Genomic DNA, 13,268 nt, shown 5'->3' on the forward strand with positions numbered 1-13,268 from the left:
AAATGCAGACTTGGTATACCAAAATGCTTTGTGCATGTGTCGAATTCACCAAATGGTTTCAATTGAAAATATAAACCCCCAATACAGAAGGTTTTGTTTCAGCATTTTCTAAATGAAACCTTTCGTTTTTATGATTCAAAATTACATTTTTAAAATAAAATTGAAGGACATTTCAAAACAAAAAGTGTAAAAAAAAATAAATCCAGAAATCAAGATGAATTGTTCCATTACAGCTTAAACAAAATGTTTTGTTTGGCCCAAAGCAAGCTGGTTTTTTTATTTTTCAGAACAGCCAGCAGCATGAAAAATAAAGTTATTCACATGTCTCTACATTTGACAGCTAAACACATTATTTTGAGCCAGATTATGGCTGCCCTTGCCCCTGCCATCCCCCACCCACCCCATGGAAAGGTTAGAGAAGATGAGAGAAAATTCTCATTACAAATGAATTCTGTGGGTTTGATTTACTCTTGGCGGGGCAGAAGGGTGAAACTTGCAACTTCTGGAAATACGGTCTTAGCTAATGGTCACTGGAAGAGAACTTGGAACGATAGGCAGGAGTGTATTATTAATTATTTTACATATTAAGTGTTTCAGCCCAAGTAATGTATTTTGAAATACACCTCCTACCACTGCCTGTTACATAGTATCCTTCTTAATCTCAAAGACTGTCAATGACCTTAAATTTCCCATCCTAAATAATAATTTAATTTAGCTCATCTTATCGCACTTCTGATTTCATACAAGTCACATACACCCACAGATCTCAGTTAAACAGTTACTATACATAAACCATGGTATCAGGAATTTATTTAGTTTGCTCATAAAATATTACTACACTGTTAATTTCCCCATGAATTAAAAATAAACAGCCACCTCTCTCCTGAAAGTCTGTCCAAGAATGCCTCAAAAGGTATAAATCAAGACCAAACCACTTTTCAAAATAAGAGGCAGACTGTTTTGAGTGACAAACTTCCTCAGGTGTCAAAGGACAAAGGTGCTTGTCCTAGATACAGTAACTTTCCTCAACTATTTAAAGAGCAGATTTAACTGAACAGGGGGGAAATACTGAGTAGCTCAATTATTGTCTCCAATGACAACCATAGAATCATAGAATATCAGGGTTGGAAGGGACCTCAGGAGGTCATCTAGTCCAACCACCTGCTCAAAGTAGGACCAATTCCCAACTAAATCATCCCAGCCAGGGCTTTGTCAAGCCTGACCTTAAAAACCTCTAAAGAAGGAGATTCCACCACCTCCCTAGGTAACCCATTCCAGTGCTCCACCACCCTCCTAGTGAAAAAGTTTTTCCTAATATCCAACCTAAACCTCCCCCACTGCAACTTGAGACCATTACGCCTTGTTCTGTCATCTGGTACCACTGAGAACAGTCTCGATCCATCCTCTTTGGAACCCCCTTTCAGGTAGTTGAAAGCAGCTATCAAATCCCCCCTCACTCTTCTCTTCTGCAGACTAAACAATCCCAGTTCCCTCAGCCTCTCCCCATAAGTCATATGCTCCAGCCCCCTAACCATCTTCTTCTCTAATTTCCACCCCCTCAGTCTTCACATTGGCCCACAGAGGCTCTGCAGCCCTCTTTTCATCTTGAATACCAGTACAACGGAACAGGGAGTTACGGGCCAATATGGAGATTTTAACAGATCATGTGAACTTCTACACAAAGCAGTGTATATTCACAGTTTTCCTAGTGGAAACTGCCATATCATCTACTCACACTGGAAGCTCACTTGGTAAAATGATGAATGGAGAAGGGTTTTGTTTTTTTCATCCTGCAATGGGTTTTTTTGTTTTTTCATCCTGCAACTTCCATTGAGGTTTCTGGTAGCTGAAGGAGTTAAGCATCTTCCATGTAGTCTTCAGAGCCACACAGGATAAGGCCAATAGGAGTGTAATGCATGTGAAAAGTATCACATTTTCCAGTGCTGTCAATATAATTGTCTGTGGAAAAGGCCATTACTCTGCCAATATGCTTCAGTACTGACCTAGAGGGAGCATGTATAGGTTGTAGAAGTATATTCTCCATTTTTACTCAGACCTTGTTCTTTGTTGAAACTATGAACAAAGATGCCATGTTGCTGATGGGGTTTGTAGTACAAATACTGTCCCACTACATAATAGAGTGAGACCAGTAACTCATTCCTCATAATACACAAAATGGTCTCCAGCTGTCAACAATTTTTAATAACTACTGCCTGTATGCAGGACAAATTCAGTGTTCAGTGAAAGATTCTATAACCTCTTACCAATCCTTTCATCTAGGTTTACCAGACAGCAACTGTGAAAAAACAGGACAAGGGGTGGTGGGTAATAGGTGCCTATATAAGAAAAAGTCCCAAAAAACAGAACTGTCCCTTTAAAAACAGGACATCTGGTCACCCTACTTTCATCCATCTAGTTCCTTGAGCAAAGAGCTATTAAATAGAAAACATAATGGCAAGCAATGATATTTCTTATTCAAGGGTTGTTCACAATTACAGAGCATACAGGATTGGGGGCCTATCTTACAGCACCTTCCTCCTACCAGGCCGGGTTTTGCTCTTGCTGAGCCAGCTCATTCCCTAGGGTAATTCTGTCTGATGATCTCTCATAGAATCCAGGGAAGCAGTTTTCCACACAGTTAGTTGTTTTTTTATTTCAAGCCTTCTTAACACAAGAAAACAAAACCTCACAGACTCTTCCCTCAATGTCTGTGCAGGCTGAGTAGTCCCTTCCCCAAGTCTGCTCTTCACACCAGTAAGTTCATCAACCCAGAATTTCATGCCTCTTACCTCACAGCCTTAGTAACACAATTGGTCCAGCAGCAGTCTATTGCAAACAGCTACTAGCCCATCAGTTTTCTGGAAGGTACTACCAACTCCTCCCTCCATTTCCTGCTACCTTTTTTTATGAGGATGAACCAATTCAGTGCCAGCTCTTTTTCCCCAGGTGCAACTGGTGAGGCTAATCAGCCAGCCAGCTGCAGGCTTCTGACCCCTGAGGAATGATATCCCTTATACCTTCACAGTTTCAAATTTAACATGTTCACATTTTAAAATAACACACTGTGCAGATTGCATAGGCATTACTCAATAAGAATTTGCTTAATAGAAAATTGCTTTGATAGCTGTTGGCCTAAGCTCTGAAGACCGGGTAATAATGAACAGCAGCACAAAGGAATTTGGGGATGTAGGCCAGAAGAGGAGGAAAAAAGGCATTTTAATGTTAGAGTGTAACTCACCCACATAAGCCATAGACATGGTCTGTTTCAGACTGTGTACCTTGTTCACGTGTGAATGACATGGAATTCTGAGAGGATACATTTTGCACAAGCCAGAATGTGGGATGCCTATGTTCTAGGGTGCTCATCCAGAGATGTGTCCAAACAGTTTGCTTTTATGTAGGTGTGTACCTGCCATTCACAATGGCTTTTTTTTATTGTAGCCTGCACTAATCTCATTGTACACTCTCAATGTAAATACAAAGGCATTAATTTACTGATATTATAATGTGGTCTCCAAAGACAAGCACTGACCTTGGTCTGAGATTTAACTGCCTCTTTACACTGCAAACAGTATTGCTTTCAAACAGATCCTGTTCAAGTATCTCATCTTAGTGAAAATATGACAGGCTGGGGAGCAAGAGTAAAAGGATTTAGGGTATGTTCCAAAGCCCATTGGAATACATCTTATTGATTTCACTGTGCTGTGTATCAGGCCCTTAGTGCATATGAAAGTCTCAGGACCAGATTATCATATATACCAAGGCCCTATTACACTCCCAGAGCAGTAAAGAGAGGCCTTAGAGTAAATGAAAATAAGGTTCTCAGTGAATTATTAATTTAAAAACTTTTGACTAGAAATTAGAAAAGAAAAGAAAAGAAAAAAGAAAAGAAAAGAAAAGAGCCCCTGAAACTGCCTAAAGTATCATTTCCACTTTTCCAGATTTATTTTACAGTACCATAACCATTTAAATCACTGTACTTTAAAAAAAAAACAAATTCCATATCCTGCACGCTAATTGTCAGCCTGGGATAATATCATTTCAGATCCTCCAAAATCAAGTTTTACCATGATAGCTCCAGTTACAGTAGTGTCAATATTAGGAAAACTAAAGTTTAGCTGAAACATTTGTTTCACTCAAACATAATTGTTACCCATTTCTTTTTGGGATTCAATCACATTATTTTATATCTTATTTAATACTTATCCTTAAAATGCATGTTTTTTCCAGCAATTCAACTGGTCAGAATTCATAAATAATATAATGTCAACTGTGAAAATTAATGTCGAGAATGCAGAAGATGTGGTTGTTTATGCTCCAGAATATCTAACCAAACTAAAGCCTATTCTTAATAAATATACTTCCAGGTAGGTATGTCAGGTATGTTTTTAAAATTTGCATTTTATTGCCAATAAGTTCCAAAAGCCTAGAAACATCACCAGCTTATTATTGTTGTTTTATTACACAGAGACATTCAAAATTACATGATTTGGCGATACGTAATGGATCTTGTAAACAGTCTAAGCCGTAACTACAAGGACACAAGGAATGCTTTTCGTAAGGTGCAGAAATTCCTCTCTCTTTTAAAATTTTAAATATGACTTTTTAACACCCACCAAAGATAAATGTTTTCCGAGAACCAGCTACACCATATACATTTTGAAACACATTTTGAACTTTGCAACACACAAAGCTGTAGATGTTTGCTGATGCTCCTGCTGGAGTGTGTTTATAATTTGTATGATGTATTCTTGATACTTGGAAAGCGGGTTGGAAACATATTGTTCTAAGATCTGTCTCTGTGTTATTCTGAATTTGAGTCAATCAAGTGAATGCATGATCAGTTTTATGGCAGTACAGTAATATTTTAATGCAAATAACTATGGTTCCTCAACTCCTATTGACTTGCTGCAAGCTTTTCAGCACCTTACAGTATCATGACCCATAACCAAACATTATGGGCCCAATATTGCTGTCATTAATGGCACAATCCTGTAAAATGCCAAGTACTGACCGTGTCTACACTTAAAATGCTGTAGCACATCAGTGTAAACACTCATTACAGTGACGGGATCATCCCATCACTGTAGTTAATCTACCTCGCTAACATAACCACGTTAAGATCCTTTCCCCTGATTCACCCCTAGCATGTTTCTCTGAAGGTTAGACCATTTGGTCAGTTATTGATTTAAAATTTCACATGTTCTGGAGCTGGAGCACAGAATGCTTGAAATTCTCAGGTGAAGATGCCAGGGCCCTAGTAAAAAGGCTATCAAACCTGTTGCCACCACTTTTTAGAATCTCAGCAGAAGAAGCCTGGCAGATTGCTAGACTGCATATTCAAATAAGCCTCCATCTGTTACAAAGGCAGGACTATGACCCTAGCTCACTGGAGTTCCATTGTGTTCCCTGAGGCCAAACTGTCAGGTTGCACTATCACAGTTGCTGCCCCACCAGCAGATCTGTTATTGAGAGACTTGGAAAGGCAGTGAAAATGGCATGCACATTAGTATGGTGATGCATAGCACTTGGAATTGAAGTGACTGTACAACTGTGGATATAGTTATTTCCTTTAAAGAAAGGCACTGGCACCTTCCTTTTTCTATTATTATTATTTAAAAACAGAAATTAAATGTTAAAAGTTATATTAATGCAACACTGTAATTGAGAGTTTATGCACAATACAGTAATGAAAGTTAGTGGTATGGTTTCTAATGGAACCATAATGGCCATATTACATACATGAATCTATATTAATGCATTGTAGTTTAGCACCATTGATAATCACATGCAGAGCGGATGAGTTTCCATTGTTGTAGGAAGCATAATTTTGGATTTCCAGGGCCAGATTCACCAGTTCATGGTGCCACACTGGTGAGGCCAAACAGACTTAAAAGCAGCTTCCTGAGGATTCCGCAGGTGAAGGAGAATCCCTGAGCAACAAAGAGCACTGTAATCTCTGCTGGCTATTCTAGCCCATGTATCTGGGGTGTGGCCAGGTATAAGGGAGCACCGGAGCAACAGCTGCAGCAACAACTCCCCTCCCCCCTTTGGTTTGTGGGCAGCTGGTGTAAGATTGAGCAGCACTGAGGTCACTTTCACGGTCTCCCATTGGACTTGTGCTGAGCACAGCTTGGCTGACCTAGTAACTCTAGCCCCCTGATTTTTGGGTATAAAATCTCTACCATAACATGACAGTGTAATTTTTTTTTGCATTTATTTTTGCTATGTCTGCTGCTTTTTGTGGTTAAAAGTGAATCAGCCCCAGCATACTGTGCCAGTATTGTATTACATGCATATTTCCCCTGATGCAGGGTCTAGGTGTGTGTCTGTGTGTGTGAAAAAGGAAGCAAAATTAGAAATAGGGGAATTTTCTATTCTAGTCAGTGGCAGTGTTGACTCACGTAAGAGTCATGGAAAAGCTGCAACAATGCAAGGTCTTCAGGGAAGCCTGTTGTAGACAGTTCTATACTGTGTGCCACTGATAACATTTTCAGAAGACCTTTCGTCTCCTTCTAATTCTTTATGTATTTGTTGGGGTGAAAGGAAGTATCAGCAGTTTTCCTTTTCACAATCATTAATTCAGTGCAAGGTGCAGGAATTATGGAGCTCTTAATACATGAAGTCCCCGATCTACAATCTTGAAGAGAAGGATAACTGTTTTCTCGCTGAACGGGGCTCCAGGGAGCCACCAGATAATCACAGAGTGACTCCCTAACACTGTAATCGTTTTGTTATGATGTCACACCATCACATCAACATCTCTGCATCATCATTTATTAATGAAATATCATGACAAAATCTTTGCAACATGTACATTGATAGTACAAGATACCAATAGACTCCCTTCAAGCAGTCAGGGCTGTCCCAAAACTGTGTGGCTCTCGCTGGAAAGGTGGTGTAGCCTGTGTATCTGGGGCATTGACTAGGGGGATCCCCTGCTCAGATACCACCAGTGGCACTCTTATGGAGCTGCTGGCAGGGCTGTGGTGGAAAGCTCCACCGTCCTCCTCTGGCTGTGAATCTGCCGTCTGCTCACAGTGGTCCTTAGTGGAGCAAGGGGTTGCAGTTCAAATCCAGGCACCTGAGGCAGCGATGTGCAGCAACACCTTCCTTATCTCTCCCCTTCGTGGCTATTAGGGGTGTTTTTTTACCCCCCTCCCCCTCTTCCATGGCTGCTGGGGGTATTGGGAATGTTGCCAGTGACCCCCGTATGTTTCCTCAGATGGGTGTTCAATTTAGAGAGTACCCCTCATCCCCACTAACACTAATGAGAATTAAATGCAGTCAGTGAGGGTAGATTAGACTCCTCCAAAACTCATAGTCTGGCAATCAGCCACCATTCTCCTTCTGTTTGTGTTGACCCAAATGTCATTCCTTTATCTAATGTTTATGTTTAATAGGCACTTTATGGCACAACATCAGAAACGGCTGTTTGGCGGCGCTGTGCAAACTATGTCAACGGCAATATGGAGAATGCAGTGGGACGGCTGTATGTAGAGGAAGCATTTGCTGGAGACAGTAAACATGTGGTAACATTTTCAATTCACTTAACTTGTGCACCATCCAAGTGGTTAAGTTTACTAGATGATGATTTAATAGAAATTGGCTTCATATTAGAGTTGTAGAAACCCAATTATTGCTGATGTCATTCATTTCATTCCACTGCAGATGCCCAGGGCAAATGCTGTCTTGGGATGCTTGCAGCTGCTCCAACTGACATAAATGGGAGCTGCACCACTCATTCATCCAGTGTCAGAATTTGTTCCTTGAAAGTACAGTAGCTTTGTTTCATTCCTATACTAATGGCTACCAAGGGCTAGATCAGAAACAGGAAAAGCAAGCTTATCAGTTCAAGAGAATCTGACAAACATTACACAGTATATCATCATGCAGAACTACTCTGCTAATATAACAGGAGTACTTGTGGCACCTTAGAGACTAACAAATTTATTAGAGCATAAGCTTTCGTGGGCTACAACCCACTTTGTAGCCCACGAAAGCTTATGCTCTAATAAATTTGTTAGTCTCTAAGGTGCCACAAGTACTCCTGTTATTTTTGCGGATACAGACTAACACGGCTGCTACTCTGAAACCTGTTACTCTGCTAATGTTTCTAAGCAAATAGATTTAGTTCCTTCAACCAGTACAGAGGGAACACTAATTGCAAAAGCATAAAATGTTATTTCCCACATTCAGAAGGTTGGGTTAAGAACAGGGAAGAAAATGCTACTCAGCAATATGTTCGGAAGCACCCATGTCAGCAGTCTGTGGTGATGGGATCATGTACCTTTTCCAGGACAGTAAAACAAGCAATTAGCAAATGCTGCTAAGAGTGGATGTCAAAGAAGATTAGGAGAAGCCATTGCAAACTACAGCTGGCAATATCATAAAGCAGAGAAGATTACAGAGCGTGGCACTGAATTTGATTACCTTTTCTGAAAACAAACTCTATTAAATCAACTTAATTAAAATAAATTGGTGAATTAAATATGTAAGGTATATTTTCTCAGTGAAAGGAGGGTGAATTTAGTTATTTAAAACAGTATTTTATTACGGCTAATGATCTGAAAATACACGATTTTTCCTTTGTGGTTATTACAGGGTTATTGTCTAATCATAAATTCTTTAGGATCACTGACCATAACGTCTTCCCAAATAATTATTGCTGCAATAAGTAATAACCTCTTTCAACTTTTGATTCTTTAAATAACAAAGGTAATTGTTATAATTAACACTTTCCACTTGGAAACTTTGCTTTCTGATAACATTGGCCTTAAGATTTTGTTTATTTGTTGCTCAATTAATATGCCATTTGAGTAACAACAAGAATGTACAAAACAGATTATGATTTAGGAAAAAAATGACTGGGTGGTCTTACTGTATTCTGATGGCTTTTCCCAGGTTCAAGAAATGATTACACAAATCCGTGAGGTTTTTATAACAACGTTAGATGAACTCACCTGGATGGATGCAGAAACCAAAAAGAAAGCAGAACAAAAAGTAAGTGAAAAAACAAGTTTTGATTTGTTTTATAACCCTATTGTAAAGAGTGGTAACTTAAATTGACCAAAAAATCTAATCAGACAGTCATACCATTGCATTTATCTACTATTACTTTAGTTAGATCAGAATAACAGCGACCAAGTTAGTACAATATGGAGATCCCTTGTTTGACAAACTATATCCAACCCCATTTCATTCTGAGGGTCAGTTTCCACTCAACACAGCTACAACTGATAAGACTCAGACTCTACCGCACAGAATTTTTCCAGATATTAAAACACATATAATCATAGTTTTTAAAGCTCCACATGTTACATTAGCAGTTTTCAGATTGACTGGGAATGATTGATGAGGAAAGGTTAAAAAAGATAAATATGCATGGTTTGACTAACCCATGGGCTTTTAACTGGGGGCGAGGAGTCACAACCACCCTGCCTTTCCCATATTACTGAATAGAAGGGGGTCTCAGTTAAGTCCTGGTTACATTGGAGGATCTTGGCATGGAACAGGAGATCCCTGTACAGAAAACGTTGAGAATCACTGGGCTGAGCAGGGACAAAGGGAGTAGATACCCTTTCAAATACAATATTTGTAGACAGTTATAAAGACCAAGATGGAAAGGAATGATTTAAGGTAATTCACTGGGCTGAAATGACTGTAGGAGTAATGGGATGGAATTAAGAAGGGAAACATTTAGACTGAATATTGTGAAAAACTCCTGGACAGCGAGATCTGTAGAACAGTCTTCTAAGGGCAGAGAGAAGTCCTATTGCTTTAGACATTTAAAATTAGGCTGAATTAAACACTAGACAACATACTGTAGGAGACCATCCTTCTTTTGCAGGGGAGATAACCAAATGGAATGATTTCTAATAGGAAACATAAGAATGGCCATAGTGGTCAGACCAGTGGTCCACCTAGCCCAGTATCCTGTCTTCCAACAGTGGCCGGTGCCAGATGCTTCAGAGTGATCCATCCCCTGTTGTCCAGTCCCAGCTTCTGGCAGTCCGATATTTAGGGTCACCTAGAGCATTGTGTTGCATCCCTGATTATCTTGGCTAATAACCATTGATGGACTGATCCTCCATGAACTTAGGTAATTCTTTTTTGAGCCCAGTTATACTTTTGGCCTTCACAACTTCTCCTGGCAACAAGTTCCACAGGTTGATTGTGCATTGTGTGAAAAAGTACGTCCTTATTGTCGGCTGATTGAGATGAGGGCAGTCTAGCCTAGTGGCCAGAGTCAGAGCCATAGTCAGTCATCAGGAACCAAGGGTCAAACCAGAAGGCAGAAACTGAGTACCAGATACAAGGGTCAAGCTGGAGTCCATAGTCAGGAGCCAGAACTGAGGGTCAAAGGAGGTCAGGAACTGGATCGAGCAGGGTAGCAGGTAAGGAGGGGTTCAAGGCACCGTCAGGACAGAAGCGAGGCTGAGTGAAAGGCAGGAGCAGGCATATGGGGGAGGAGGGGAGGACAGTATGATCACTGAGAAGCCAGCAAGCTGCTGCTGCTGACTTAAAAGTCAGCCTTCTGGCCTCAACAGCCAATCAGGTGGTGTCGCTAATCAGGCAGCCTTCTGCTGGTCAGCTGTACTGATGAGTCTGCTTAGAGACTTGCTCTGCTGCAGTCCCTAATTCCTGACACTTATGTTGGTTTTAGATCTGCTGCCTATTAATTTCCTTGAGCGAGTCTGGTTCTTGTGTTATGTGAAGGGGTAAATAACACTTCCCTATTCATTTTCTCCACACCAGTCATGATTTTATAGATTTCTATCATATACCCCCTTAGTCGTCTCTTTTCTAAGTTGAACAGTCCCAGGCTTTTTAATCTCTCCTCAGATGGAAGCTGTTCAATACCCACAATCATTTTTGTTGCCCTTCTCTGCACCTTTTCTAATTCTAATACACCTCTGCCTCGATATAACGCTGTCCTCGGGAGCCAAAAAATCTTACCGTGTTATAGGTGAAACCGCATTATATCGAACTTGCTTTGATCCACCGGAGTGCGCAGCCCCGCCTCCCTGGAGCGCTGCTTTACCGCGTTATATCCGAATTCGTGTTATATCGGGGTAGAAGTGTATATCTATTTTGAAATGGGCTGACCAGAACTGCACACTGTATTCAAAGTGTGGGCATACCATGGATTTATACAGTGATGTTCTGATATTTTCTCTTATCTATCTCTTTCCTAATGGTTCCTAACATTCTGTTAGCATTTTTGACTGCTGCTCCACATTGAGCAGGTGTTTTCAGAGAACTACTCAGAGTGACTCCAAGATCTCTTTGAGTGGTAACAGCTAATTTAGACCCCATCATTTTGTATGCATAGTTGGGAGTATGTGCATTACTTTGCATTTATCAACAATATTCTAGAGCTGGTTGAAATTTTCCCAATTTTGAGTATTTTAATGACATTTTTCATCAAATTCTGTCTCCAATTTTTTAAAAAAGAAAACCTTGAAAATGGTGGGATTTTTCTACCTACTATCGAGCTGGTCAATTTTTTTGACAATTGCATTTTTTCAAAATTTGGAAAAACCCATTAATTTTTTTTGAAAAATTCCTGTGAAATGTATTACTGTTTTTTCAACAGGCTCTAGATTCTGCAACATATAAAATAACACTGTTATTGCAACATTACAGTCAGGAAGTTCAAAGTTAGTGTTTCCCAATGAGTTTAACCATGCTCCCCTGCACATTTTGCTTTATGTTAGTGTCTTTCATTACATGCTTATGCAATGTAGATGCAATAATACCATATTATATTTATGTACATCCATGGTCATAGAGAACAGTTAGTTACAATCTATATCAACAGTTCAACAATGCAGTAGGTTGGGTCCAAGAATGGTATTTTAAGTAAGGTAGTGTATTGAGCACCTACAGTACACTCTGTACTGTAATTAGTTCTGGATGTTATATGTGCTCAGCCTCTCCAATCTAAGAAACGTTTGCAAGACTATGCAGATTCACATGGATGAATGACTAAATCCATGACTTTGACTAAAATCATTACATTTCAAACAAACTAATTAGTATTAGGCCTTGGCTATACTACAGGGGAAATTCGATCTAAGCTACGCAATTTGAGTTACATGAATATCGTAACTCAAATCGGCATAGCTTAGACCTACTTACCGCGGGGTCCACACTATGCGATGTTGACGGGAGCCGCTTTCCCATCGACTCCCTCTACTCTTCTCGATCTGGTGGAGTACAGGAGTCGACGGGAGAGCGATCTGCGGTTGATTTAGCAGGTCTTCACTAGACCCGCTAAATCGACAGTCGATGCATCGATCGCCGTTCGTCAATCTCCCAGTAAGTGTAGACAAGCTCTAAGATATCCAAGTGTACTGAGATGAGTTACTTATATTGCTTATTTGTGTGCATAGCCAGTCAGAGCATTACTTACAGACATATCAGTTAAACTGGTTTAACAGTTAAATTCATTTTGGCATTTGTATATTGAAAATGTCAGAAAGGATTGCCAAGGAGGCAGTTACTATCATGAGGCTTTTTATAACTTCTGGCAGCAGCATCAAATAAAAAAGACTGATCAATTACACAAAGTGATGGACATTGAATGGGTCTGGACTGAAAAGCTTGGATCTGGATTTCAAACAAACACCTCAATGTACAGGGGTATTCAAATCCAAGGATTGGGTTCAGTCAATGGTAAATGTAGGAGCCTGCTCTGAAATTTGGATCCAGATTCAGATTCTGAAGATTCTTGTCTTCAAAAGCTGGGATATGTTCAGATTCACGGTTTCAATTTGATCCCATCTCTCCATATAATGTACCTATCCCCGCAGATATTAACAGGACCATTTTGCCTGCCTTGTGTTGAAGTTACACAAATTATAATCATTAATTTAATTTCTGTCTTGTAGAACTATCAGATACATTGGGAAAACCTTCCATTCACTGAAATCAGTATTCCACTGGAAACTGCTGCTGAGATGTGGGGTCTGCCAATAGCATACAGTTTTATCAAAAAAAGCCTATGATCGTATTTCTGTTGAATGGGACACATTTTCTGAATTCTTTTAGAGTCATAAAGCAATTAACCATAGAACTTTACAATCCTTAAAATCCATAAAAGAAAAGAAAAAAAAAACACCTCAACAAAAACAATATACAATGAGATTGAAGGCTCCTACACAGGTATTTCCAAATAGGTGCCCGTAAACATCTGGTATATTACTAGTATCTGATCATCTCGAAGGTATAGCTGTATTTGGATTGGCATGTAATAGCGAACC

At 39.8% G+C, this 13,268-nt stretch overlaps 1 protein-coding gene across 1 annotated transcript in view; it reads left to right on the top strand.

Moving 5' to 3' along the window:
* The window catches only part of MME (membrane metalloendopeptidase), a 59,302-nt gene that overhangs the window by 16,726 nt on the left and 29,308 nt on the right, over nucleotides 1–13,268 (top strand). The window contains exons 10-13 of the mRNA XM_065410933.1: nucleotides 4,231–4,367; nucleotides 4,469–4,562; nucleotides 7,404–7,532; nucleotides 8,905–9,003. Of these exons, the coding sequence (XP_065267005.1) occupies nucleotides 4,231–4,367; nucleotides 4,469–4,562; nucleotides 7,404–7,532; nucleotides 8,905–9,003 (459 nt within the window). The remainder of the gene's footprint in view (nucleotides 1–4,230; nucleotides 4,368–4,468; nucleotides 4,563–7,403; nucleotides 7,533–8,904; nucleotides 9,004–13,268) is intronic.

The sequence above is a fragment of the Emys orbicularis genome, chromosome 9 (genome assembly GCF_028017835.1).
Source record: "Emys orbicularis isolate rEmyOrb1 chromosome 9, rEmyOrb1.hap1, whole genome shotgun sequence".
Taxonomy (NCBI): Eukaryota; Metazoa; Chordata; order Testudines; family Emydidae; genus Emys; species Emys orbicularis.